General features: G+C 44.7%; 1 protein-coding gene across 6 annotated transcripts in view; it reads left to right on the top strand.

The window, feature by feature from the left end:
• etv6 (ETS variant transcription factor 6) overlaps positions 1 to 27,599 on the top strand; it is a 36,876-nt gene that overhangs the window by 4,710 nt on the left and 4,567 nt on the right. For all 6 annotated transcript variants that reach the window (XM_084330614.1, XM_084330615.1, XM_084330616.1 and 3 more), the window contains 3 exons: positions 16,880 to 17,044; positions 20,337 to 20,471; positions 22,769 to 23,362. In XM_084330614.1, coding sequence (XP_084186740.1) covers positions 16,880 to 17,044; positions 20,337 to 20,471; positions 22,769 to 23,362 — 894 coding nt within the window. The remainder of the gene's footprint in view (positions 1 to 16,879; positions 17,045 to 20,336; positions 20,472 to 22,768; positions 23,363 to 27,599) is intronic.

Raw genomic sequence — 27,599 nt, forward strand, 5'->3', positions numbered from 1 at the left:
GTCACACACACACACACACACACGCACACACACACCTCTCTTCTGTCTTGAATAAATAACACTCATGTATTGGTGGGAGACGAGCCATCCATTAACCCCACAATTCAAAGAGAATTCTGCCCTGGGGGAAGGGAAGGAAGAGCGAGGGGGGGGGGGGGGGGGAGAGAGAGGAAATTGCAGTGTGGGCAGAAATCCGCCGTCTCTATTTCCTGGGGAGGAAGTGGATTAGATGAGGGGGGGGGGGGGGGGGGGGGAGTCTCAGCCTGTGCTCCTCACTGTTAAAGAATGCTCCTTGCCTTCGCCTTAACCCCCCCCCCCTCCGCTGCCTCCACTCATCAGGGTGAGAGATCAGTGTGTTTTTCTTTGGGGTTTTATAAAGAGGAGTTTGCATTCTCCCCACTCGCTCCAGAGACTTCAAACATATCGCACGTGTGTGTCAGCGGGGGGGGCGATTTCACAGCCGGTTAACCCTTTCACTGCCACACGACAGCCGGTTAACCCTTTCACCGTGACAATATACAGAAGGTTAGCCCTTTACTATCACACAACCGACGGCGATGCTCCATCATTAGCGTCATTAGCTCCGCAGATGCGGAGCTAATGACGCTAATGATGGAGCATCGCCGTCGGTTGTGTGATAGTAAAGGGCTAACCTGCTGTCATGTGGCAGTGAAAGGGTTAAAGTTGTACCGTAAAAACTGTTTCACTGTTTTTTTTTTCTGGAGGGGGGGGGGGGGGGGGGGGGGCGGGGGAGAAACAATGTCGTTCATGGCGGATGCTTGGGAGTTATTATGCCCCGTGACGTTTTTATTGTGCAAGGTTTTCTTCTATGATGAGCGACGACGGTCCACGTTATGAATGTGGGGGGGGGGGGGGGCGATGCATGGTGGAATGGAATGGCTGTTCCTGGCTGTCACACACAGGCCAGCAGAATGCGGCTGAGCAAGGCCAAACAAAAAAAAACGTTCTCCCCCAGTCCTCCAAATGACAACGTCGTGATATGACATCTTTCTGCCATCGTGTTGAAATATAATTGTCACGGTGCTGCTGTGTCATTCAAAATGGTCTCTTTTCTTTTACTCATTTTTAATATCGCTCTAAGGAAAATGTACACTGTATATTTGTTTACAATATTTATATATATATCGCGCGGAAGACTGTATAGTAGAAATTCATACCTTTTGCGTTAATCCATGACGTTATAATACAAGAGTACAGTGATAGCTGCCATACCAGTGTTTTACCCCTTCAGGAGCATTTATATAGACATTTTAAGATAAATGAATATACCGTGAATCGTGATATATACCGTTACCGTTAGGGCTGGGCGATATGACGATATTATATAAATATCGGGTACAGTTCATTAACGATACACTTTTTAAACGTATCGTGGATATCGTGATGTTTTGCCCAAGAGGCTTGTGTCGCGTCAATCTGGTCCACACGTTGACACTTTTGAACAGCGCCGCCCCACACACACACTACTGCATCAAAAGTTACTACTTATGATAACAAAGGCATTCGTTTTGTGGCATTAACGTTATATAGTTACACTTTCAATAACATCAGCGTATTTACATAGCAACGTCCGAGGTCGACCTAGATATAGCAAGCATTAGTCGTTCATATCTCAGCCCGTGCTGACTCAGTTGTGCCCATTCTGCGGTCTGTTAATAAAGTTTTCAATCAGACAGATGTATGGAAAGGCTTTTATTATAACATCCGTTGCAGTAAAATCATTATGCCTCCAGTCGTTTAGTCATTCTGCGGACCTAAAAGCTAAACGTCGGCCGCGGCGAGCTACCGCTGCCATTGTTGTTGTCATTGAGCTCTCCAATGGCGGAAGTAAAAAATGAATACGCGCTTGCCGATTGGTGCTAAGAACAGCAGGGCGGGTGCAAGCGATGTGACGTAATTGGCAGACGCGACTGTCAATCAAAATGATTCTGTTTGCCGTCTGAATGAATGAAAATGTTATTAACAGATTGCAGCATGGGTACAATACAGTACAGCTCAATACAACAACAGTCAACAGTGGACTGGAGGATGCAGACCAGAGAAAGACTTTTGTCTTGTTTACATCAGGGTCCCCCATTTTCAATTCATCATATTTCATATCTAAATCATATAATATCTCGTTGCTAAATATATGCAATATATAATCTAATAATCCAATAATCTAAATCTAATATATAATAAAAAATGCTAAATGCATGGGTATTTTATTTTGTCTTCAATGTTAGCTTGCAAACTCAAATACTGTCTTGGTAAGCCTCATAATGAATTGTTTGGGGAAAAAAAGAAAAACATTGTGATGCGTATCGTGTATCGCCGAAAGGTCAGAAAATATCGTGATATCATATTTAGGCCATATCGCCCAGCCCTAGTTACCGTCTATGCTTCAAATTATACCGTGATATACATTTTAGACCATACCGCCCTACGTTATACCTTCATATTCGGTATACCTCCTAGCTCCATAGACTATTACCTATACATATTCAGTTGGCCCCAACAATCATACAAACACCCCCCCCCCCCCACCAAAGTAGGCCTACTGTGCAGTCGGAGCATGGTGAAACTTATATGACCATAATACATGAAGTCTGAGTGACATTTCAACGTCTAAAGCGTCATACATTTCAAATGTACCTTGAGGCCTTGGCACGGAATGTTGGTGTAGTTCTCTTCCTAGTTCTCGTTTCTTCCTTCTCCTTTTCTGCTTGGCGATGGAAGAGTGAGAGGTTGCTACAGTATGTGCAAAAACAACAGTGTGTTGATATGAGAAATGTAGCAAACAAAAACATAATTCAGTGTCTTTATTACTGGATCTTGTAAACAACAGAGCAGTAGTGCTTTTCCAGCGTTTTACCCACTCGGCCACTGCACAGAAATTGGGCATTTTCTTTTTGAAAGTGGTTACCAGCGGTTACAGGTGGGCGTGCTCGGAAGAAAATAACTACACAAACATTTTGTGCATGCTGGTCTCTCTTCTGACAATTGAGCATTAGCTACTGTATGAAGAATAGTGACAATGAGAGATCTTGCGGAGTGACAAAAAAAATATAAAAATAAGAAGCCTTTCCATGTCCATGGAAACACGACTGGCTGGTTTCCTTACTGAGTGTGTGTGTGTGTGTGTGTGTGTGTTTGTGTGCCCTCCTCACAGCTGGGTTTGTGCAGTGCATGCTTGCACGAGTGGGTGGATGAGAGTGAGATTATCTCTTTTGTCTTTGAGCGAGGCATACCAGAGTATGTGTAGGTGTACGCTTGTATATTTGTTCATTTCTCTGCTTATGTATGACTGCAACCCCACCCCACTATAAGCTTCCCACGCACTCTCTCTCTCTCTCTCTCTCTCTCTCTGTGTAACATATTCCCCACATATATTGGATGGGGGCACTAGACTATGTGTGTTGTGTGCATAATATATGTGTGTGCGCGTACATGCGCTTGGGCCTTTCTGAGGGGAAATTTCCTGCCCTTGGAAGCAGCTCTTGTCCTCAGGAATTTCCTGAGTGGGCAGACGCCGCTTCCTGAATAAATGTTGTTGTTTTTTTTGTTTTTTTTTCACTCCCCCCTTTTCTCCTCCTGAAAGGGAAACTGTTCTCACATGCCAACGACCAAACTGAGAAGCAACCCCCTTCTCTTCCTGTTCGCAACACACACACACACGCACACACACACACCACTCCACACATGTAATGGGGGGGGGGGGGGGGGGGGGGGGGGGGGGGGTGGTGTCGGTCATCGGGGGTTACTTGAGGCGTCGGGAGTTGAGCCATTACAGATTGATGCACATTTGCATCTCAAATGTGTGCAAGCATTTGCGCAATAAATAAATCAGGAGGATACCTTTTTAAGCTCAACGTTCAGCGCTCCTGGTTTTGTATTCATAATATCGATGGGAACGCTCCTCGTCTGCATCACTTTACACAGGATCTCGGTTGTTAATGTACAGAACGAACGTCCGCTGTTATGTAACGTTGGAAATGAGTTTTAAATGAAACGCAGTACTGGTGACCTCCGGGTGAACCGTCGTAGGATATTTCTATATGAAACATCTTTAGATTCGATTTGGGACTCAAACTTAAGGTGCAGTAATAAAATCACCGGTAATAAAAGATAAACATAAAATACTATACAGAAAGACAATGTTACAATACTGTACAATATACTAAATAACAATATACACAAATAACAATCGGTGTCAGACGGTAGTGGGTGGGTATTGCACTGTGGATATTGCATACAGTTTTACCTGCAGTATTACACTTCTCCAATAGGACATTAATTTACCCTTTACCTACAGTATTAAACTTCTCCAATAGGACATTAATATACTGTGCATACGGGATGCCCGTTTAATTACAGACGGGCATGTTTGAAGTCGTTACCGATCAGTTTGAAGCTTGGGTACTTTGTAAAAAAAAAAGAAACGGTTTTGTCAAAACCAAAGAAAATAAAAGGGAACGGTTGAACTACGTGGATTCAGGAACCACACTAAACTCTACAAGAGCCGGCTTGCTCCTGCCCCGTACGACAACCAATCAAAAACTGGTCACGCCACTTCCTGTCCATAAAATATTCGTTTTTGATTGATGGGGGGGGGGGGGCCTTGTTTTATGTTTTGTTTTGACTGGATGAAGTCCAATCCTTTTTGCACTGGACTTGGAACAGGCACGTGTGTGTGTGTGTCCATGGAGGAAGTGGAGAGAGAGAAAAGAAAGAGAGAGGGGGGGGGGTTCTATATAGACTAAAGAGTAAAAGTTGTGTTTGTACATTGGGATGGATTTTGCCCCCGCCACACCCACCTGAGGACGAATGGAGAGCAAGAGATAGAGAGAGACTGAGAGGGAAGTAACAATGAAGGGGGCGGGACAGAGCGAGGGGATCGACACGACAGGGTGAGATGTGTTCAGCATGAGGTGTGATTGGAGGAAGTGTGGACAGACTCGTGTCCCTCAAGGAGGTCAGAAGGTCAGTCAGTCGTCCGCCTTCTTTTCCTCCTCGCCCCCACACTTCCACCACCTGTCCTTCCTCCTTACTCTGTCTGGAGAAAAGTAAAAAATAAAAAAATAAACTCTTGAGATAGCAAGACCAATATCCGCCTACTCGTACTTTGAGAGAAAAGGCAAACATTTACCGAGGAGTTGGATGACTAAGGGGGCCTTGAGTTGAGAGAGCAAAGTCCTCATCTTACTGACCCATGACACCCTTTTTTTTTCTCTTTTCCTTTTCATAGCATTTTTGTCTGTACATTTTAGCTTATGGATTCCAAGCCTCTTTTCATTCAGCGGAGGGGGGAAAAAACAAGAGCAGCACACGTCTAGACTTGTACACGTACAATATACATGTATTGTATATTCAGTATGCACATAGATTGTTGGAAGGGTCTGACTGATGGAAAATAATCTCTTCGCCATCAAAGCTATGTTTACATAACGAACCACTTTCAAAATAACTTTTTAACATTATTTAGCTATCGCATACTGACGCTAGCATCAAGAGCTCAGTCAATCATTTTGGGGAGTGAAACTCTGTCCTCGGGTGAATGAAATAAACATAAACAAAGCCAGTAGGAGGGGTTCTCGCTGGCACAGGTAGAGTACAACTCATATTAAGGACTGGACATATTAACACATTGACCGCCAGCAGCAGGGGGCGCTGATCCCCTTTCAGCGCCAGGTCTTTATTCAATGGATATAGTTTTAGAATGCCAAATTTGCGAGTGCTTAAAATATATCTTATATTATAGCTATGGGTCTAATACACCCGTCGATTGTCAGTGAGTTGCTTCCAGTCAACATGCACAAAACAGATTGTTTTTTCATCCGTACATTTCCGCTTTATACCATTTTTAATATGAGTATAGTTTTGGTGATTCTTAGTAATCCCAGGAAAAGACACGATAATAGCGAGTTAGTGGAATACACTTACTACGTTGTCATTTTTCGCCTGATTATCGAATCTTCCTGAAATCAACGCTAGATTATCATTATTATATCTCCTTGTGCATACATGAAATGGCCCTCGTAGCGGGGCCCCCCCCCACCGCAGCCAACTGTAGAAAGCTCAACACGGTCCACACAGATAGCTTTGATCGCGGGAGAAAGAAATATCAGATTAAGGCAAGATTTTATATAGTGTTCTTACCTGGTATCTGATGTAATGCAAAAAAAAGAATCCAATTATCTGATCGCCATTCCAGTTATCCACAGCGATCCTGTCCCCGACATTACCGAGCGTTACACATGAACGGGCGGGCGGGGTTAGTGTTCCATGCCATAGTTGTAAAGGCCTGTCTCGCCTGAATATTTAACCTGTTCCACCCGACGGGACCAGATCCGGTCCCAAAACGGCATCTGATCATAAATCAATATTTTTGTGTGAGTTGAGTGTTGCAAAAATCAAAAATCAAACGTATTCAAGTATTAACATTACTAACATGTCATAAAAGCATGTAGAATGTATATTATCATCAATACGTTAGTTTAGCAATAGGTTAAAAGTGCCATTAGATGGTTTTACCTTCTCGATTTGCTGAAGTCTATTCCAAGATGGCGACCATTTAGAAAATTTTGAACCATGGGAATTGTAGTTTTTTTGCAGCCATTTTGTCGAGGGCATGCATAGCTGTGGATCGGCTTTGGAATTATTCCGAACTACACTTCCTGGCAAGTTCTATGGGGGTTCAGCGTTCTGAATGAATTATGTCAATAACTTATTATTCTGGAACGTTTTTGACAAATATTGAAACGGTTAGTTTCTCCTCCCTATTGTTAGCATGTAGCAACAATTAGATCTGAAATTAGTTTCAAAATGGTTGCACTGGTGAAAATAAAAAAATACAGTAGATATCATTATCTGTTCTTATGCATGCCTGGTGATACTAAATCCAAATTGAACTTGGGCATTTGAAAGATAATATATGTATATATAAATGTGCGAATTGGCTATAATAAGGTAATTTATAAGCATCATATTCTATATTCTATAATAATATTTCAAATTGCATTGGTCCGGATGGGAGAATTCAGTACTGTATCTACAGAACCTTCGGTTTAATCATCTTCCCTTTATTAATTTCCTTCGATTTTTTTTACACATGATCTCAAGAGGGTACTGAACGAGATCAGTGGCAGTTTTTTAAGTTTGGTCATTATCACAGTGTTATTCACTGTCAAAGATGCAAAGAAAAATCATAATTCATATTCTCCTTTGTTTCATCACAATTTAAGCAAGCCTAGTAATAGACACAATATTTGTGACACTGTGAATACATTCCCTGAGGTCCATAGATGTCCCTAGATACCAAGAATATGCAAATGGGCCTTGTAGAAGTGGAGCAATATTCCATTTACCTAGGTATATATTTTAGGCGAAAATATTCCACGGGTGGAACAGGTTAAACCCCGCCCCCACGGCTCAGATCAGCTCAGAAAACACACCAGACTGTTTCCAATTAAGTACAATAGCTCCGCAAGGCAGTAGAGGGCGGTGTTGACCGCCTGCCAGCTCAGACAGGGTCTGCAGAGGCTGCAGCCATGAATTATGAATGCATATAGCGAATAAAAGAAATAACGATCATAAAAAACGAGTTTACTCGTTGGTGCTCCACGGTTGGATGGCAATAACGAGTATCCATCGTCTTTGGCGCAGAATGGGTTAAAGGGGAACGACACCCACTTTTATGAATCCACATTATTCCTGTGCCCTAGAAAATATGTAGTCCGCTAGAAATCAGAGAGGGAACACTGGACTTTGTGACGTCACCTGGAGATGTGAAATCTGCGGCTTTCACTTTCTGAAGCCATAACACGTTAAGTCATCCGTCCCCAAACTAGGTTTGCATTCGTATCGCGTACGAGTCTCAACCCAAATGTAAACTTAATTTTAAGAGTGTAAGCGCTCGCACAAGCATTTTACGGGCACAAAATCACCCCACCCCCCCCCCCTCCCATTCGTTCTATGGAGCAACTCCACCCGGGTGACATGACATCATGGTGGTGCGTGTTGCTCAACTGCGAAGGCTGCACGCTGCAATAAACGCATGTTCATTCTGAAAAAATGTCGTTTCTCCTTTAGCTGCAGACAAAAACATTTTGGTCCAGGTAGACTCCATAGAGAGGAATAGACCTTGTTCCCTCCGTCTGGCTGAGAGGGGTGAGGGGGGACGGACAGACGGGGGCTTCTGTAGCTCAACATGGAAACAAGACACCAGTGATCTCATCCTCTTCCTTTCCTCCATTCATCCCAAGCTCTTACAAGTTGCCGTGGCAACATTGTGCACCTCATGTGCGTCCGTGTCTGTGTGTCTGTTTGTGTGTGAAAGAGGGAGGGAGAGAAAGCGGGGGCCTGAGAATCCAGAGTGAAAATTATGTGTCATCAGAGAGGATTAGGAGCCTACGGTTTTTAGTCCAGGGCCTGGGATCCGGCCGTGCTCGAGGGTTTCATTCAGTACACACACATACACACACACAACGCACACACACATTCAACACATGCACACACACACACACAGTGAACCTGAGATGCAGTCCAACACAGACATGGACAGATGACAATGGAGGATGAAATTGATTTTTGCCTGATACACCCTGTAACAAATCTGGTGCCCCCTCACACATGCTACATTTGAAAAGGACACGTCTCTTGGCAGAAGGAAGCGTTTAACGGCCTTAAAGGAACAGAAGAAGAGTCCCCCACTCCTCGATCCACTCCACGCACTCTCCCCCCCCCCCCGTATCTCATTCATCTCCAGGGGTGTTTGCAGGAGCAATAGAATATTGCAATAGACAGAACTTGGGAAATATTTTCAAATCCTTTTAAACCGAATTCGACAACGCCCCCATCCCAATCGGAATGCCTCCAAAGCAGAATATTATGCGTTAGCAGCAGCAGGCCTTTGTGTACTGATAGAGTTGTGCCCTTCCTGATGACTTGTTGTACAGAACTTGTAAGTCGCTTTGGATAAAAGCATCAGCTGCTAAATGACTAAATGTGTACGCGCGCCACTGTTATGCGCATAACAAGCGCGCGGCACTAGGGTTTGATAAGACGGCTCGCTCGTTCCAACCATTTGACTCGGTTGTTCATTTTGATTGGACGTCATCGTTTTAGCTCCTGCCCCTTCTTTTTTATTTTGGTGTTAAACGTCTTGTTTTTTTTGGTACTATCGATTACTGTCGAGATATAATGCAAAAAAATATATACTTTGCCAAAAAGCTGCGGCCGCCTATTGCTCCTTTAATGTCTTTAGTATCATTATCTTCTTGTCTGTTTTCTCTTCTTCATTCCCTTTTTTACCTTCCCCTGCTTTTTGCTCCTCTGTCACTGTGTTTGCCTCTCGTCTCTTTACCCCGCCTGTCCCTCGCCTTCTTTATTGTCCATTATCTCTTAGGGGGGAAGGACACCCATTTATTTCTTTACGTTTTCACACGTTATTTACTCCTGTGTGCCCCGAGGACAGTTCATTAGATATGTTTGTGAACGTGCCCTGATGTCTCCTGAAGATGGAAATCGGGAGAGTGCGCCCCGTAATTTCTGATGTCACTTTTCTGGGGCCGCTTCATGCATAACTATGTGCAACCGCCGATTTTGGGGCTCAAAATCACCCAAATGAGGTGTATATATTATAGCCTTGCTAACGGCTCCGGCCCAAAATGTAAACCACCGCTTAGGTGTAAGTTCATGCACACGTTGCATCGGTGAACAAATTCAGTGCCCCGTTTATTGTCTACGGAGGCACAGCCAGATTTTTACATCCAGGTGGCACACATTTTGATTTATAGCTTTTTGGAGAGAGTGGCTCACATTTGTGAGCTAAATATTGACCGAACTGTCCTTGGGCACAGGAATTATAAATGTGAATTATTAACCCTTTCACTGCCGCACTACCAAAACGGTTAACCCTTTCACCGTGACAAATACACAGAAGGTTAACCCTTTCACTGCCACACAACAGCCGGACCGTCGGTTGTGTGATAGTAAAGGGTTAACCTTCTGTCGTGTGGCAGTGAAAGGGTTAAGATGGGTGGTGTTCCCCTTTCAGTGTCTCTCTTCCTCCTCCTTCCCCTCTCTCCCCCTCTCCCTCCCTTTCCTCTCTCTCCCTCTCCACTATCCCTCTCCACTCTCTCCCCCTCTCCCTCCCTTTCCTCTCCCTCCCCCTCTCCACTCTATCCCTCTTCAGTCTACACTCTCTCCCCCTCCCTCCCTTTCCACTCTCCCCCTCTCCACTCTCTCCATCCATCCATCTCTCTCCCCCTCTCCCTCCCTTTCCACTCTCTCTCCCTCTCCACTCTCCATCCATCCCTCTCCACTCTCCACCCATCCCTCTCTCTCTCTCCCTCTCCACTCTCCCTCCCTCCCGTCGGTTGTGTGATAGTAAAGGGTTAACCTTCTGTCGTGTGGCAGTGAAAGGGTTAAGATGGGTGGCGTTCCCCTTTCAGTGTCTCTCTCTTTCTCCTCCTTCCCATCTCTCCCTCCACTGTATCCCTCTCCACTCTCTCTCCCCCTCCCCCTCCTCTTCCTCTCTCCCCCTCTCCACTATATCCCTCTCCACTCTCCCCCTCTCCCTCCCTTTCCACTCTCTCCCCCTCTCCATCCATCCCTCTCTCTCTCCCCCCTCCCTCCCTTTCCACTCTCCCTCTCCACTCTCCATCCATCCCTTTCTCTCTCTCTCCCCCTCCCTCCCTTTCCACTCTCTCCTTCTCCACTCTCTCCATCCATCCCTCTCACTCTCTCTCTATCCACTCTCTCTCTCTCTCTCCCTCCCTCTCTGTTGCTGCCGACTGTTGATACGCAGCATCGCTCCCTAACCTTACCGCAGGAAGTTTCCTGTGCTGAAATCGAGCCCACGCTGGATTGCTTCCTGCCAATGTGCGTTGTGGGACACATTTGTTTGGGCCCCCCCGTTCTTCCTCCTCCTCCACCTCCCTCCTGCCCCCCCCCCCCTCCTGCTCCCCTCGTTCCGTCCTCCGCTGGGTCCTGTGTGCAGATGGCTGGGACCGGCTGACCGGATCTCTAAGGGTTTTGGCAGAGAACCCGCGCCTCTCTCCTCCAGCCCTGCGTAGAGAACATACCACAGCCGTGACCTTCTCCGGACCCCCGGGGCCCCCGCTGCTCGCCGCCGCCTGCAGCGCCACTCTCACGAGTCGCCCCCCCCCGGGAGGGGAGACACGCTTCCAGCTGGTGCATGCCGCGCATAATGCCGCCCGATTTGATTCACTTATATACCGTGTAGTACTGAGTCAGACGATGCTACTGTTGTTACTCTGCAGCACGAATCCCACGCATCACCACGGATCCATTTCAGCTCCCTGCGAGGCGCGCACTCTTCCGCCAGATGATGTTCTCTTGATTCCAAATGCGCCCCGTTTGTGGGCCTGACCTTTTCACTGCTGCTGAAGAGAAGGTTGTTCGTCTTGTCAAACCCCGGATCTTAGTAGCTGCTAGGCACCTGAGATATAGGGGTGGTATCATCCTAATCGCTGACAGTGACCCCATCCCAGGGATCACACAAGGTCCTTGAAGTGCTTAAAGTGCTTGATTTTTTTTACACAAAGAAAGTTGAGGCCTGTAATTCCTTGAAAACAGCCCATTTTTTTACGAGGTGCTTAAAGTCCTTGAAATTCAAATCAACCATTCGCATTGAAAGTTTTGTTCATCCATGATAACATTTTTCTCTTTATTTAAAGTGTAACTAATTGTCGGAAATTGGTTTTAAGTTTGAATAAATAATGGATCAAATTTTTTTCAGATAAAAACAGCATTTAAAAGTGAATTGTATCCTTTTAAATGCCCCTTTTTTAAATGAAAGAGTGCTTAGGAAAGTACTTGAAAGTCCTTGAATTTCATTTAGCAATGTGTGTGGGAACCCTGCCATCCTAGCGATGTCTGCTGACAAGCAATGGGTCTGAACTTGACCAGGCTATAAGCGGCGTCTTGCGATAACCCTAGGCCCGTCAGTTCTTACCAAGAGCCCCCCCCGTGTCATTATCTTAGTAACCGAGGGTATATGGGGTAAAATAGGAAGGTGACAATCTAGACGGAGCTTTCTTTTTTCATATTGATTTGCTCTCTGTGAAAACGTCCTTTTGTTTAATGGGGATGGTGGTGTGAGGTGGGGGCGGGCGGGGGGGGCAAGGTGACTCCGCTGAAACTGAGCGGTACGATGACTTGTGTGACAGTGGCGCTGCGCGTGCCGCCGGCCAAAGATAACAGCTGTCCCACTCCCAAGAGGAAGTGTTTGAGAGCCGGCGATAAGGGGCATGCAAGAAACGACTGTGTGTGTGTGTGTGTGTGTGTGTGACTCACACCGACTGTGCTGGTCATGTTGAAAACAACAAACTTGGACAGTACAACGAGGTGGCGGCGTACACCCGTGTCGAAACAAAACGGCACCGAAACGCAAACTGGAAATTGTATTTAACGCCCCAAGAAGTCGAGTGACGAGGAAATAGGTTAGCAGCGGTTCCGATTTCCCCTCCTGGGACGAAAAAAAAAGAAATATTTGTGGTGTGTGATTTCTTAGTTTGCTCCGTCCTAATTCTTCTGGGCCGCGCACCAACCGGCACAGATGTTCTGCTCTGCCGTTTCCCACGGCAGTGAACTAGGAAGCATTTCAGAGGCTTGAGGGAGAGAGAAAAAAATGTCATCTGTGTTTCCTCTGGTCTGCCTCAAGTGTCCTCCTTGCCATCTTATATACACACTACACAGTCATATACATTTGGGGGGGGGGGGGGCTGTCCTCTGATATGCTATAGGGTTCACTGAAAGCAAACCGCAGTGACTGTTTGAACCCCCCCCCCCCCTCCTCCCTTCTTTATTCCTCTTCTCTCTTCTTGACACATCTCTCCATGACCTGTCATATCCTATTCTTCTAATATCCTGTCCTCCTCTCCTCCTCTGTGTCTCCGCCTTCATCTCCTTCTCTCCCTCCTCGCTGACATTACTGTAATTACCCCCCCCCCCTTTCTTTTTTTGCTTTTATCTTCACTTCCTCAATATCCGTTTTACCGGCTCTTGCCTCCTCTTCCTTCCTCTCTACTGACTTGCTCCTCCTGCCCACGTCGTCCCGTCTTTCCTTCCTACCGCCGGCCCCCGCCGTCACTTCAACGTCCTCTCCTTCCTGCCCCCCCCCCCCCCCCCCCCCAGACCAGGAAGAATGACAAGAGAAATGGGGTGCAGGCCATATTTAAGGGATTGGTGAGAGCAAGGCTCACAGTAGACTTCAATATGATCTGTTAAGGAAGGACTTGGAAGGGTGTGCAAAAATTTGGGCTTAAAGTTTGTAGGGTTGTGTGAATGGACTTGGAGGGCGTGGGGGGGGGGGGGGGGGGGGGACATTTTTGTTGATGTACTACAGTAACGTCACGTGACCAAATGCGTCCACATTTTTATAGGATTCTATCACATTTTCATAACAATAGCGAATATAACTTACCCTGCACCGTTTTCATTGAGGTTTCTTACAAATTAACAATGTTTTATTTGTCCTTTATATGCGGATAACATTCAAATCTTAAATTGTACCATTATGTTCCCGTTTAGACAATAAACATAATGCTAATGATGCACTTTTGTTAAGATAATTAGGTGACCATTCTTGATCACTGTACTCGGGTCCCATTAATAGTTTGACACTGTTCAGATCGCGTCAAAGAATAGACGCGTCCCAGTGACCTGTGACCTGTGCTAAAGGTCTTGGGAATTGTATTCATTTTGTAGTTTTCACATTTTCACCTTTTTAATTTTAAACCAATGCTGCCAGAAAGTGTTGTGTAAGTTATAGTATAACGTAAACCTGAGAGGCTACCCGCACTTCCGTAAACACGTCACCCAAAACACATTCTAGAGATTCCCACTTTTTACGGGTACATAAGTTCATATCTAATAGTCTTTAGATGACTAAATATAGATGGATACTCATGAAATTTGATATATATATATTCTAAAATAAGTATCTCACACCTAGGAAGCTGTATTCTATGGGGTTGGTGGCCGACTCTCTGTGCACCCTGTGCTCTCTGAGGGCCACTGGCACTTACATGCACATGTTCTGGGAATGCCCACCGGTGGCTCGTTTTTGGAAATACATAACTAAACTTTCAGACATAATGTAACTTGACAATTCCACTCACCGCAGCAACACTAATCTTCAACTCCACTCCACTGGCTACCTGTTCGTTTTAAAATAGATTTTAAACCGGCTCACAGCTCCGGCGGTGTCACCAGCTTGGCTGGCCGTTCACACTAATACAATTGGCAGTATTAGAGGGTGGGAAAGCTGGAGGGGTGGGTCCGGGTCGTTGTAAACAGCGACTCCTACAGTTCGGTCGGGGCGCCTGCTCAGCGAGGATAGGATCTAAGGGGGGTAGTGTGATCCTTCCACACGTTACACGCTCTCAGTGAGAGTCCGCGCTGCCAGGTGAAAAGAAGCGGTTGATTGGCTAGACGTGTGTCGGAGGAAGCACGTGATAGCCTCCACTCTCCCAGACCGACTGTGGGGGGTAAGTGCGCAGCGACCAGGAAGGGGATTGGGAATTGGCATAACGACTAACATTGGGATGGGAGAAAATCGGAGGAAAAAGGAGGGGGAAAAAGATATATAAAGAAAAACCCCGACTATACTCTGGTATGGCGCTCAACCGCTGGCGAGATAACCCGACTATACTCGGGCATGGCGCTGAATGTGTTAAGTAGTAGAGAAATAATTGCCATATTTACATCCCTCGAGAATCCCCCTTGTTCAATGGAGTGTTCCATCATCTCATGTAACAGTGGGCCCCAAACCGCTAAGTATAGTTCGGGTGGAATTCCATCCCAGACGGGTGCTTTGGCCCTCTGCATCTCAGTAATTGCTTCTTTAAGTTCTATAAGAGTGATCAGATTCCCCAGCTTCCTCCTCAGATATCCTCGGTAGTTCAAGTAATTTTTTTTTAAATTATCTTTAAAATATATATATATTTTTACTCTGTTGTGTTTAATTTTCTGTGAATATTGCTTTTATTATGTACTGTTTACATTTGTACAATCGTCATTTCTGTAAATGAGAGAAACCTCAGAAGCTTACGATTTTAAATAAAGGTTGAAATTAAATGTTACAGCATAGACCAAGACCACAATGTTACAGCATAGCACACCATGTTACAACACAGACCACCATGTTACAGCATAGACCACCATGTTACAGCATAGACCAGGGCTAGTCAACTACTTTCTTATGAGGGCCAACTTATTCAAATGTAATTGTAGGGGGGCCAAACTTTTTTCAGAGTAATTATCGGATATTAGCACTTACTTTACTGTGTTACTTACTTTCTTACTTAACCCTTAATACTGTGTATCAAAAGTGTTTATTAACAATGTGTTTATTTAACATACAAAATAGGGCAGTCATTTCATACATTTATCCATTTATATAGGCTACATTTATGTTATCCAATGAATCACTTCTCACCATCACCAATACTGATAATCAAAAGGCCCCAATCAAAGATTCAAAACGGATTACATTACTGTGGCAGATGTTAAAAAAACATTACATTATGTAATTACAAGTAATTACATAACACGTCATTTCTTTGTTTTATCAAATTAATACATTTTCAACAATGCTGATGATCAAAGCCCCCAAATAAAGATACATTCAAACCGATTACATTACTGTGACATCTACAAGTGCTATTTTTGTCTTCAAATCAGTGTCATTTCACCTCTGCTACAACAGAACACCTCTCTTTCAAAAGAAATGGCCTCACCCATAGATACATTTAGCAACCAGTGCTCTGTCTATTTGTTGTCTAATCAGTGACTGAAATTGCACTTTGACATGGCATGAGCTGCAAAGTTAGGCTCATAGGAAGTGAGAGCAATTCGCAGACACTGGTGGAGTTGGCCACTTTAAAAAAAATTATTATAGCATTCATTATGCGAGAAGCTTGACTCTCATGTATACGTTGTACCAAACATGGTCAGTAGAAAAAGTGCCAACCTTCTGGTGTTTGGGAACTGGACCTGGTTTAAGTTTCACCCAAAACTGCTCACATCCCACAGATTTAAGTTCCTGCTTTAAATCCGATGATGCTTGGATGTCTTATCAGTTCTAAGTCTGCAGGGAGCCTTCATCCAGGGACGTGAACAACCTGTTTGGCTTTGGCTGCAAACTCTCCCCCACAGCATCAATAGCAAACTAAGACGTCCTTGGTAAATCGCATCACCTCTGCGGGTATATTGAAGTTATTTTTAATGTTCTAATAAAATGAATCAAAGAAAAAATTTGTCCTCGGCCACATTTGGCCCGCCGGCCGTTAGTTGAGACATCAGAGAAACGGAGGTTTTAAATTTTTTGTATGATTTTTTTTTTCCCCCTCCTTCTTTTTCCGATTTTTCTCCCATCCCACTGTTAGTCGTTATGCCAATTCCCAACCCCCTTCCTGGTTGTTGCGCACTTTCCCCTACTGTTGGTCCGAGAGGCCGGAGACTGTCACATGCTTTCCTCCGACGCATGTGCAGCCAGCCGGCAGCCAGCCTGGCAGCTCAGGTTCTCACCGGGAGAGTGTAACGTGTGGAAGGTCACACTACCTCCCTCCAGATCCTACCCTCGCTGAGCAGGTGCCCCGGCCGAACTGTAAGGGTCGCTGTCCACAACGCCCAGGACCCACCCATCAGCTTTCCCACCCCTAACACTGCCAATTGTGTTAGTGTGAACGACCAGCCAAGCTGATAGCAACGCCGAGAGCTGGATTCGAACCTGAGAAACGGAGGGTTAACAGAGTAATATGTGCGTTACTGTCAAATAAATGTGTTAAAATAAAACCTCTTCTCTCCTCCTCTCTGCTCCCTCCACCCCTCCCCCTCCTCCTCTCTCCAGGCCTGCAGCCCGTGTTCTGGAGCCGCGAGGACGTGGCTCAGTGGCTCCGCTGGGCGGAGAGGGAGTTTGCCCTGCGGCCGATCACCAGCACCTCCTTCCAGATGAACGGCAAGGCCCTGCTGCTCCTCACCAAGGAGGACTTCCGCTATCGCTCGCCCCACTCCGGTAGCTCCCCTCTCTCTCCCCCTTTTCTCTCCACACACTACATTTCGATTTTTGAGGCGATGCTTCGATTCTCAAAAATCTTATTTAAAATTTCATAAACGAAAACCAATGGGGAGGGAACAAGAGGAGAATCTTCCATACAGGTTTACATTTCGACACACTGCATTGAACGTAATCCCACCCCCTGAATTTTCTATTCTGTATTGAGATTGTACAATGACTGTTGACGTCGTACAGTATATACAGTATGACTAGACCAGTGATTCCTAAAACAGTTTTAAACACATTAATTTTGTTTGCAAATTAAATTAATCTCAGCAGTTATTATTGAGAGTAAAATAGTTTCAATATGGCCACCGGTGATGTCATCGGGGACATTGAAATCCTTGTGTTGTGTCAATTACAGCTCAATGAAATGATAAGGTAGCAGTCCTTATAAGACCAGGTATTGCTATTTTTTCCATCTACATCATTTCACGGAGCTGTAATTATCACAAGGATTAAATGTCCCAGATGACATCACTGGAGGGGGCCATATTAAAATGAGTTTATTCCCAGTAACCGTCAAACTAAATGAATGTGTGCGCAAAACGGTTTAGAGTTTCTGGATGTGTGTGAGATTATGTGCAAATTAAATTGGCATTGTTTTTCCAGTGAAGTGCCCCCTTTATAATTATTTTGGTTTGGGGCCCATAGATTCAGAGGGCTGCCTATTCACAATCCCTCCCCTGGCAAAGTTGAGCATAGACAGAATGGTGAACATTGACACCAAAAGATTCTTTTAAATTATCCCTGTTCAGGCTCTTTCACTTGATGAATTGAGTAATTGGAGGAGAGCTATAGACGATCCCCAGGGTTAGTGCCACTAGGCCACACAAGTCATTGTCACTGCAGGCCCATGTAGCCTACAGACATTTAGAAATGTGTCTTAGTGATTACGTGGGGCACTGGCTACGTAACTGGCTACGTAACTAACAACAAACTACCCGTCTATTATTCACATCAATGCGATTCCATCGAGACGAGGCTCTCGACGCAGTGATAATCAATAAACTCCCGTCAGTCAGAGGAGAGGAAGAGAGACGAGGACGCGGTGGGGCGTCGGTCTTTGTTGTTTAGTAGAGGAAGTAGGAGACTGGTCGGATAAGCGGCCTATCAGGAAGTACTACAAACCGACTTCAACCGTCACCCGGCAACACCAGGAACCAGAAGCATCGAGTGTACAGTTAATTTATGTTTACTAGTGTACACCGCTATTACAGTACACATACATTGGCATTCATTCCAAAAAAATAATCACGGAATGTGTTTACTAACCATTATGCACTATATGCACGCTTTGCCAAGTCGGTTTATATGTGAAATATGGAGTAGGAGTGGGATATGTGTAGGAGTACGAGTGGGATGATGATGATTTACATTGGCAGCGAGAAACACAAAGGATAAACACAACTGTGTGTATATTTTCATTGTAGGTCTCGCTAAGGATGTCAAACGCGGTTTTATTAAGAGTTACGACGGCGTAATGCTTTTGTCTTATCTTGGGACATTCATTAATGTCTGAATAAAGCTGTGGGCTGTCTTTTGTTATCTCATTGTTACACTGATGTGTCGTATAAATGCCTTCACCAGAGTATCTGTGGGGTATTAAAAAGTATAAAATTCATAGTTCTCAGCCTGGCTGTTGGGAGATGAAATAATATTAAATATATTAAATTTATGTTTTTGTATTTATTGCGGGGCTACCGGGAACTTGATACGTCTGGTGAGAGCTTGTATGGAACGCACAAGAATATAAATTGAGTGCAAATGTAACGGTAAAATAATGTATTAACGATAAAACTGGAGTCTATATAAACGAGTACAATGTTATAGTATTATTATGTACAGTCATACAGGCATAAAAAACACTGGTAGTAAGTCAAGAGTAGCTAAGGAGTATACAGTCATCTAAAGACTGTGTATTAGTGATGAAGCGGGGACGGCCCTAAGGCCGGTTGACATGGCCGCGCAACATGCGATTAACATACGTGTGACTTGCGACGATATATGTTCATCATCATCACGCACAGATCAGTGCGTCCGATCCTTTCAGTGAGGAATGTCTAGAGACGGATTCTTTATTTCTTTATTTATAAAAAAAGACAAATAAAATTATACTCAGGAATTCTCCCCACAGCTTAGTGTAATACCACTGGACAAGAAAGTGAGAACTGAAAGATGTGTGGGTGCGTGTGCTGCTTCCTCACTTCCTTCATGAGAACCATTTCCTTGTAGTCGTGACAGCAGGTCTATAATAAGAGAAAAAGTTCCTTTTGAGATGATGCTTAATGAGTGCTATGTGCAGGTTTCAGCAAAGTCGTTCGCCTACAGCGTGTTGTTACTTTGAACTATGTAAGCTTCCTTTCCAAGTTTATTCATTTTCTTTACATGTCAGAAATGAAGGGCTTGTTGTCTGGTGTGAAAGTAGCTGTTGATTGTCTCACAGCTTCCTCCTGAAGGTCGTGGTGTTAAGTGCTGCTGTCAAGTCCACCGTGACCAGGCCTGAATATGACAATACTGCTAACCGTAATGACCGCTGGAAAGTCTTTTGTATGCTGTTTATGGGATGGAAGGTTGGATAACGAGGAGCAGATCATCTAGAGAGGAGAGTTTTTTTTCTTTTCTTTAATCGCCTAACTATCTAGTAGGGGTGTAACAATGCATCGATCCTATGAATATTGAATCGTTGCCTGAAGAATCGTAATCGAATCGTTGTGGGGTCAAATATTTACACCCCTATTATTGACATATAGTCCATTCATGCTGAGTGTTCAGTTCCCCCAGCCACATTTGTGTATATACGTTTTTTTTGGGGGGAATTAACTGATCGAAAACTAATCGCATCGAATCTAATCGAATCGTGGTCAAATGAAGAGATTTCATGATGCATTGAATCGTTGCCTGAATAATCCTAATCTAATCGAATCGTTGTGGGGTCAAATATTTACACCCCTACTAGTATGTCCTCCTAGTGTATCCTGACTCAGTCGCCACGATCCGTTTCCCATACATGGTTCAGTCTTGACACATCCAAACAGACAAAAGCCAGGGGCTTAGTGTCGATGACTCCTCCATTATTGCACAACTTCCCCTCTTGTCTGGAAAGCAGAGAGAAGTTCATGTTCAACTGAAGCCCTTTGTGCACAGTTTGGATTCTGTGTGTGTGTGACATTGAGACTAACTTCCTCTCCTACGGGGATAAAGGCCACTGGAGGCATGTGGTGACCTCTGACCCCTGGTGTCCCTTCAGGTGACGTTCTGTATGAGCTCCTGCAGCACATCCTGAAACAGAGGAAGCTCCACGTTCCCTACCCGGCCGCCTACTTTCCTGGGAACTCCTTCCATCCCCTGCCAGAAGGTTCTCTGCAGCACCTCAAACTTGAAGGTCAGTTCGTATGAGCCTGGAACAACCAGATATATTGATCATATGCATTAGGGGTGTAAAGGTACACGTATCCCTACCGAACCGTTTCAGTACTGGACCTTCGCATACAATGGTACGTTAACCACTAACGAACGAACGCACGTGCAGAACTTTTTTTTTGCGTGCAGAATTTATTCAAAACTCCCAAGTTCACCCCTTCCCAAAATATAATTTGTGCAAATGGCCGGGTGTTCATTGAAATGAACAAGTCGATTATTAATTTCAATATAGAATATTCGTTGACAGCCCTGTACAAGTACAATTAGTTACTGCACACTACATCACCCCTGAGTGGAACATGGAAAGCCAAACTTTCCCCCACTGTACCGAAAACCCGTACCGAACCGTGACTTCAAAACCGAGGTACGTACCGAACCGTAGTTTTTGTGTACCGTTACACCCCTAATATGCATTGATATAACTTTGGGCTTTTCCAAAACACAGACGCACCAACCGCTCCCATTAGTAATTGAAAGTTCCTTCAGTAGGATTTCACAATAGTCACTCTCCTGAAATACTTCACCCTCCCCTTGTCTGGCACCGCTCTAAAGAAATGTGACATAGCAGGAATTAAAAGAGGCTTAGTGCGGAACGGCATGGTGGTGGTGGTGTTCACACAAAAAAACCTGCTCCACAAGGAAATGCTTCTATATTTAAACAAGCTGTGGTCTAAAGAGTTTCCTTATCAGTGGTTTTGGTTACAGGGGAAGTGATTGACCAGGTGATAGTTTCTCACCGGCACCAAAGCCAATTTTTTGTAGATTCAAGAAGTTTCATCAGTGATTGTGTACATTGTGTACATTGGCGCTTGTATTCGCATTAACACCCTCGGTCCACCGCCATGAGTGCAGACAAGTGCGGGCACAGTTTCAAAGTAAATAATGAAACCGAATTAGTCGGTTGAAAAGATAGAAAATACCCTCTCGCACGATACAACATGCGTATATACAGGTTGTGATCAAAGTCAAAGTCAACTTTATTGTCATTTCTCATAATGTGCAAGACATACATAAACATGTAATTGCGTTCGCCCCTTCCCACTGTGTATATAAAAGATCTAATATAAACATAAAGTAACATATAGCACACTATAAACATAAAGTAACATATAGGACACAATGTACACACACAATATACAGAACTATATACAATATAAACAGTAGCTAAAATTTAAATGAATGAGTGAAATAAATATTGGGGTAAAAGAGAACTTTGTGCAAATCTTCTAGCAGCAGTGGTACATAGTAAATATAAATAATGGCAGTAAAATAGAATAATAATGGCAGTAAAGTGGCAGTGAGTTAGTAAAGTGGCAGTGTGTGATGGTGTGTGTGTGTGGCAGTGGGGGGGTTCTTAGTCCAGACTCTCTGTGATCTAACGTTGAACACGTGTTACCAAACATTTAGTGCAAAGCGGAGATACATTTAGAGTCCAATATCAAATGCAAAAGTCACACTGACTGGGGGTGGGGGGGTGAGGGGTGATATATTATTAGATCTACTGGTCTGGGTTTTAATGCTGCATTATTGCTTTTTGGACTGCAAACAGATTGTTGATATTGGGGGCGTATGATTCCTTGTTATTGCTTGTGGTTTCATGGATGTATTACAGAAAGTATTAATTTAGCAAATAATCTGCATTGACTGAGGGAAACACTAGTGTGAACTCTTGATATTAGGTCTGTGGGTGAAGCATAAAAAGGTCTGAATCTGATGAAGCAAATGAAACGTGTTGTTAAGCTCCTTCCTACTTTTATATAATATAATAGTGTGTCAATCAAGTATCCTGGTGGTGTGCGCTGGAATATGTTTTTTTATTTTCTTTCTTTGTTTACTTACCCCGCACCAGCTGGCACCCAGGAGAGTAACGCTGCTGTTTTTAGAAAAATGTGCCATTGCAAGGGCAGCTATCATACGGAGAGTCACTGAGTCTTGTCAGTGCAATGCACCACTATGTTGATGATGTCACTTCCAATTTCAAAACCAGCCGATCACTGCCACAATTACACAACCCAGACTTTTCTATTAGAATGTAGCGACACCTAGTGGTTTGTTTTTGTGTGTGTGTGTGTGTGTGTGTGTTAGAAATCCAGAGGTCTTGAATACTAGTATGTATACTTTACTGCCATATGCATAATTAAGTACTGTACAGTTAAGCAAAGGAGAGAAATACTAGTTTGAATTTTTTTTATATATGCAGTATATATATATATATAGCAAAAATTCGATATTGCAACTTATGTTTGATTTTCTTTCCAGAAACGGTACGGCGGACGCCACGTGGTACAGAGTCCCTCCCCCAGCATCCGCCCACCATTGAGCTCCTCCGACACCGTTCCCGCTCCCCTCACCAGCCCACCCCTCGCCGCTCCCCTCCGGAATCCAACCACTCGCGCGCCGCCAACGAGGACCCCCACCAGATGTCCCAGCTTCCCGACAGCAATCACCACATGGAGGACATGTACCCTCTGTCGGTGTCTCCGGCCACCCCCAACGGCCGCTGCGTCACGCCCCGAGAAGCCCCCTGCCCGGGCAGCCCGGGGAGCCAGGACGTCGCCCCGCCCCGCGTCATCCAGCTCATGCCCAGCGCCATCATGCACCCGTTGCTCCTAAGCCCGGGCCGGGGCGGTGGGGGGGGCGGCACTGGGGACTACAGGCACGGCCGCGGGGGCGGGGCTTCTCAGTCGCCTCTTCTTGAGAACGGACGCGAGGGTAAAGTCCACGTGCACCATCAGCTCTCACTGGCACAGCAGCAACAGCTGCTCCAACAGGAGGAGGCGCTCTACAGGAACCACGTCATCATGCCCGTCTCGCCTCCAGAGGAACCGGCCATGCCCATTGGACGGATAGCTGGTAAGGCTTAGCTGTGAGGAGGTTAAAGACTTGGACTTCCCTCAGACTAACGGTTGTTGTTTCAGACTTGCACTACCCTGCTCAGACTAACACTTGTTGTTTCAGACTTGGACTTCCCTCAGACTAACGGTTGTTGTTTCAGACTTGCACTACCCTCAGACTAACACTTGTTGTTTCAGACTTGGACTTCCCTCAGACTAACGGTTGTTGTTTCAGACTTGGACTACCCTCCGACTAACACTTGTTGTTTCAGACTTGGACTTCCCTCAGACTAACGGTTGTTGTTTCAGACTTGCACTACCCTCAGACTAACGGTTGTTGTTTCAGACTTGCACTACCCTCAGACTAACACTTGTTGTTTCAGACTTGGACTTCCCTCAGACTAACGGTTGTTGTTTCAGACTTGCACTACCCTCAGACTAACGGTTGTTGTTTCAGACTTGCACTACCCTCAGACTAACACTTGTTGTTTCAGACTTGCACTGCCCTCAGACTAACACTTGTTGTTTCAGACTTGCACTACCCTCAGACTAACGGTTGTTGTTTCAGACTTGCACTACCCTCAGACTAACGGTTGTTGTTTCAGACTTGCACTACCCTCAGACTAACGGTTGTTGTTTCAGACTTGCACTACCCTCAGACTAACACTTGTTGTTTCAGACTTGGACTTCCCTCAGACTAACGGTTGTTGTTTCAGACTTGCACTACCCTCAGACTAACGGTTGTTGTTTCAGACTTGCACTACCCTCAGACTAACGGTTGTTGTTTCAGACTTGCACTACCCTCAGACTAACGGTTGTTGTTTCAGACTTGCACTACCCTCAGACTAACGGTTGTTGTTTCAGACTTGCACTACCCTCAGACTAACACTTGTTGTTTCAGACTTGCACTACCCTCAGACTAACGGTTGTTGTTTCAGACTTGCACTACCCTCAGACTAACACTTGTTGTTTCAGACCTGGACTACCCTCAGACTAACACGTGTTGTTTCAGACTTGCACTACCCTCAGACTAACGGTTGTTGTTTCAGACTTGCACTACCCTCAGACTAACGGTTGTTGTTTCAGACTTGCACTACCCTCAGACTAACACTTGTTGTTTCAGACTTGCACTACCCTCAGACTAACGGTTGTTGTTTCAGACTTGCACTACCCTCAGACTAACGGTTGTTGTTTCAGACTTGCACTACCCTCAGACTAACGGTTGTTGTTTCAGACTTGCACTACCCTCAGACTAACGGTTGTTGTTTCAGACTTGCACTACCCTCAGACTAACGGTTGTTGTTTCAGACTTGCACTACCCTCAGACTAACACTTGTTGTTTCAGACTTGCACTACCCTCAGACTAACACTTGTTGTTTCAGACCTGGACTACCCTCAGACTAACACGTGTTGTTTCAGACTTGCACTACCCTCAGACTAACGGTTGTTGTTTCAGACTTGCACTACCCTCAGACTAACGGTTGTTGTTTCAGACTTGCACTACCCTCAGACTAACGGTTGTTGTTTCAGACTTGCACTACCCTCAGACTAACGGTTGTTGTTTCAGACTTGCACTACCCTCAGACTAACGGTTGTTGTTTCAGACTTGCACTACCCTCAGACTAACGGTTGTTGTTTCAGACTTGCACTACCCTCAGACTAACGGTTGTTGTTTCAGACTTGCACTACCCTCAGACTAACGGTTGTTGTTTCAGACTTGCACTACCCTCAGACTAACACTTGTTGTTTCAGACTTGCACTACCCTCAGACTAACACTTGTTGTTTCAGACCTGGACTACCCTCAGACTAACACGTGTTGTTTCAGACTTGCACTACCCTCAGACTAACGGTTGTTGTTTCAGACTTGCACTACCCTCAGACTAACGGTTGTTGTTTCAGACTTGCACTACCCTCAGACTAACACTTGTTGTTTCAGACTTGCACTACCCTCAGACTAGCGGTTGTTGTTTCAGACTTGCACTACCCTCAGACTAACGGTTGTTGTTTCAGACTTGGACTTCCCTCAGACTAACACTTGTTGTTTCAGACTTGGACTACCCTCAGGCTAGGGCTGCAACGATTAGTCGACATAATCGACGATGTCGATTATAAAAAATCGTCTACGAGGAATTGTTGCGTCGATTAGTCATTAAAAAAAAATATTATTATAATTTCTTTTTATTTATTTTTTTTGCACTACCTATCTTTGTGAAAGTGGCTTCTCAGCTCTGGTCCAGCCAGCTGAAGACTTCTTAGCTTAACATAACAGACTGACAGTAAGTTTGGGGGAACTAATGGGATAACTGGGGATGTTGTTTGGTCCTGACAAGAGTCTCAAAGCAACTCTGAGGTCATGCTCAATGTCCAATCTGTTCCTCTGCTCTGTCTTCAGCTGGACCAGAGCTGAGAAGCCACTTTCACAACGATAGGTAGTGCAAAAAAAATTATATTCTTTTATTTTATTTTTTTATATAATTGTTTTTCGACTAATCGAAAAAATTATCGACAGATTAGTCGACTACCAAAATAGTCATTAGTTGCAGCCCTACCTCAGACTAACGGTTGTTGTTTCAGACTTGCACTACCCTCAGACTAACGGTTGTTGTTTCAGACTTGCACTACCCTCAGACTAACGGTTGTTGTTTCAGACTTGCACTACCCTCAGACTAACGGTTGTTGTTTCAGACAATGCAACCATTAGGATGCATTAAAGGGAGGCAATTTTGGACTTGTACAGTAGTTAGCCTCATAGCATAATTGCCTAAGGCCATGTTTAGACGGAGAGAGTCTGAACAGAAACCGCAAAAGTCGTCTTGCGGTCTCACTTTTAATGTTGCGTTTAGACTAGCGTTTTGGGATGGAATTCTGCGTGCAGACGAGGCTGTAAAGACTCGAGACGACGGAGCCCCGCTGTCACACGATTGGCGCATATGTCACATGACGTGCTGTGAAGACCCGCCCTACTCTGCCTCTGATTCGCAGACTGTGGGTGGGGGAATGTGATTGGACCAAAGCAGAGTCACTCACAGACAGTGGCTCCAGTCACTAATAGTTGCGATAGCCGTGGGACAGATTCTTGTATTTAAAAGTACTGCCAATGTAGCCTTCAGGTGATCGCCATGGATAGAATCAGACATGCGTTGTTTACGCTTCTAGGCTACTGGCGCATGCCTGTGATGTAAGCAGTACGCGACGAGAGCCTTGAGAACCCTTTCGTCATAGTTTTATGCGGTTTGACTGTTCAGATGATAGCGCAAAGGTGGCCTAAGTCATTTTTTGGCCAAATTGATATTTCTGCCTAACTCTACTCTCCTCACACTGCTGCACCACCCTGGCTCAGTGGCTGTGTCCTCAGCCAATCAGAACCGTGTTATGTTAAAAATCCCTTTCTGCCTAACTCACTCGTGTGACTTGTGCGAAAATTAGTTTTTTCTTCTTTTCCGAAAGTCTTGAAAAATGACTTAGGCAATTATGCTATGAGGCTAACTATGTAATTTTTCTCCCACTACCCGATCATGTATACTGCAACAACAATACTGAAAAACATTGTTCTCCCCGACAGCTGTGGTTTAAACGGTGCACTTATGGCGTTAGCCTCTCTTGCTGTTATGCTAATGATTTCAAACTGGGTATAGCAAGTAGATGCCACAGAGGAAATGAGAGTAACTCGCTTGTCAAGTGTAAGTCACTACCCGCCATTTAAATCAAAACAGTCACAGAGGTGTCTTCCCCCTTTTTTTCTTCTATTACGGTTTTGTGAGATTATTTCCTCGTCTTCATTGAGGGTTAAGGTTGGTAAGGATAAACGGTTGGATAAAGTTGGATACGGTGGTTTCATTCTGATGTGGGAAAGTGAAGCCCATTAACCCATTGAAACCGGGAAACACATTTTGTGTACGTATATACAGGCTATATAATGAATTATTAGCAGGTGTTTTAGGTCTAAATGGGTTAAGACATGTATTTGTGATATTGAAATTTGTGAATTTATATTATGATATAAATTTGACTTGATTTGATAGACACCGATAAGATTCTTCTCAGTAGCAATCGACACAATTGGTAAGCGAGAGGAAAAATCACGTTGGTCCAAAATCTAGACGGGTGCAGGTCAGGTCAGGTCTGGACCCTAATGACGGGACGTTTCACTTCCCCAACGCGGAAGACCTGGGTTTGAATCCCAGATTCAAGATTCAAGAGGTTTATTCATCACATACACAAGACAATGACATATAGTGAAATGAAGGTGGCCATG

This window comes from Notolepis coatsorum (genome assembly GCF_963971535.1).
Source record: "Notolepis coatsorum genome assembly, chromosome: 15".
NCBI classification, from domain to species: domain Eukaryota; kingdom Metazoa; phylum Chordata; class Actinopteri; order Aulopiformes; family Paralepididae; genus Notolepis; species Notolepis coatsorum.